Here is a 1,868-nt window from a genome sequence, read left to right on the forward strand (position 1 = left end):
TAAAAAAAATTAAAAGCATAGTAGAAACATAATGAAAAATAGAGAAGAGAACTCAATTGCCCAAAGAAGATTCAACATTTGTCTAGAGAAGAGAACTCAATTACAGATAGTTTGGCTAAATCAGTTCGCACTAGAAGCCTCGGTTTAAGATTGTTTGAGTATCTTCCTTTGTTGATAAATCTGTAGTAATACAACAAAAAAACATATTGATACCTATATATATATATATCAATATTAGAACAAAAACATGTCCACTTATATTGTAAAAATGTTGCACTAAAGCTTCAAGGGACGGGAATTTTCTTGATGTCCTCTTCCTTAGCATACCAATCAGGTATCAGCTTTGATCCAAAAATTGAAATATCCTTGAATGATTTCCTGATTGTAATCTCAGTAACCTCCATTACCTTTGCAATATCTGCATTCAATGATCCAAATAAGAGTTATCTATTGAAAATACGAATATTTGAAGAAGAATAAAAAAGAGTCGGGATTAATGGACCTTTAACCGGAGCTGGTTCTTTGTCATGGCTAAGCTGGATTACCATGTAAATAATGGCAGCCAAAACTGTTTTTGGACTCCTCCTTATGTCAAGATATTCTGTTCTTTCAACAGCTTCTTTGACTGCTTTAATGGCTTGATTTCTCAGTCCGAGATTCGAACACAATCGTTCGATGAGGTCGCCGGGCTGCACCTTCCAGGTCTCCACTTCCAGCTGTTTCTTTATCGATTCGGCGGTTCGATTAATGCTCTTCCTCGACACTCCGTCCGCCGCCTTAGCGATTTCGCTCAACGTCCGAGAAGATCCGCTTTCTTTACAAGCAATGAAAAAGCAAGCCGCGACAATGGAATTTAGGCTTCGTCCTCTACACGTTCTATAATCATCGACTATGTTGTATATCTCAGCAGCTCTTTCTTTGAGCTCTTTCGTCAACCTTAACCTGTCCCCCATAACTGCAAGCAGTTTCAAGCTTTTCTTCAATGGAGTCTTGACCTTCTTTTGATCTTTGGGGTTTAAGCTCGGACCCCAAGTCGACATATCGATTTCGAAAAGTGGGTATTCAAATTCATCGTAATTTTCATCAGAATCTGAGAAGATTGGCAAGTCGGGAATTTCATCAAACGGGCTGATTTCAAGAACCGAGCCGCATCGAGAACATAAATTATAGCCAGCCCTATGATCAATAATAGTTTCAGTGTCTATTTCACAGGTTGAACAGAAGCTGGAAGCCATAGTTGGAGCTTTGTAATGTATTGATGGTGGAAGAACACAGTATTGGGATGTATTTATAGTGAACAAACAAACAAAAAATGAGTGAAGAATGAAAGCAAAATATTGTCTGATTCCTATAAGGAAAGTAGGTTTTAGAAGGCATGAGGGTCTGAGAAAATCCAACTCCAGAAAAATTAATTAATTCGAATCTACCATACTGGAAATAAATTAGCATATCTATAATTATAATTAATTATCTTACCATTTTTAATGAATAATTCCACCTTAGCATTGATAAATCACAGTACGGATTCTATAAATCCAGCTACTTGTATTATTATTATTTTTCAATAGTCGAATCGAATCGGACCGATCGACTAATCGAATAAAAGCTAAATGATTTATTTGATTCATACTAGATAATATTAATCGATCGAAACAATGATATAATTTGTTGAACTGAAAATTAGAGGTTTGACCGACACAACCTCTAATATTTTTAAAATATTTTTCACAGCCACATTCTTTTTCTGCCGGGCATGAAAGAGGCATAGTTCGAGAATAAGGAAAAAGATGGTAAGATAATGATATTTAAGTGCAAATATCGAGGTATTACTTTTTAAAAATAATTGCATGAACTAGCTGAATTAAGTT

The 1,868-nt window shown here is 35.5% G+C and overlaps 1 protein-coding gene across 1 annotated transcript; it reads right to left on the bottom strand.

The window, feature by feature from the left end:
• Window positions 1–284: 284 nt before the first annotated feature.
• Window positions 285–1,235, bottom strand: LOC105779239 (transcription initiation factor IIB). Its single transcript, XM_012603008.2, has 2 exons — window positions 503–1,235; window positions 285–418 (listed from the first exon to the last, which is right to left on the bottom strand). The coding sequence occupies exons 1-2, from the start codon at window positions 1,233–1,235 to the stop codon at window positions 285–287; spliced, it is 867 nt and encodes a 288-aa protein (XP_012458462.1).
• Between the last annotated feature and the right edge of the window lie 633 nt (window positions 1,236–1,868).

Source organism: Gossypium raimondii, chromosome 4 (assembly GCF_025698545.1).
Source record: "Gossypium raimondii isolate GPD5lz chromosome 4, ASM2569854v1, whole genome shotgun sequence".
Lineage (NCBI taxonomy): Eukaryota > Viridiplantae > Streptophyta > Magnoliopsida > Malvales > Malvaceae > Gossypium > Gossypium raimondii.

Coding starts and splice junctions, on each gene's coding strand:
- LOC105779239 (XM_012603008.2), bottom strand. CDS start 1,235: ATGGCTTCCAGCTTCTGTTCAACCTGTGAAATAGACACTGAAACTATT. Junction 419..502: donor AGAACCAGCTCCGGTTAAAG/GTCCATTAATCC, acceptor CATTGAATGCAG/ATATTGCAAAGGTAATGGAG.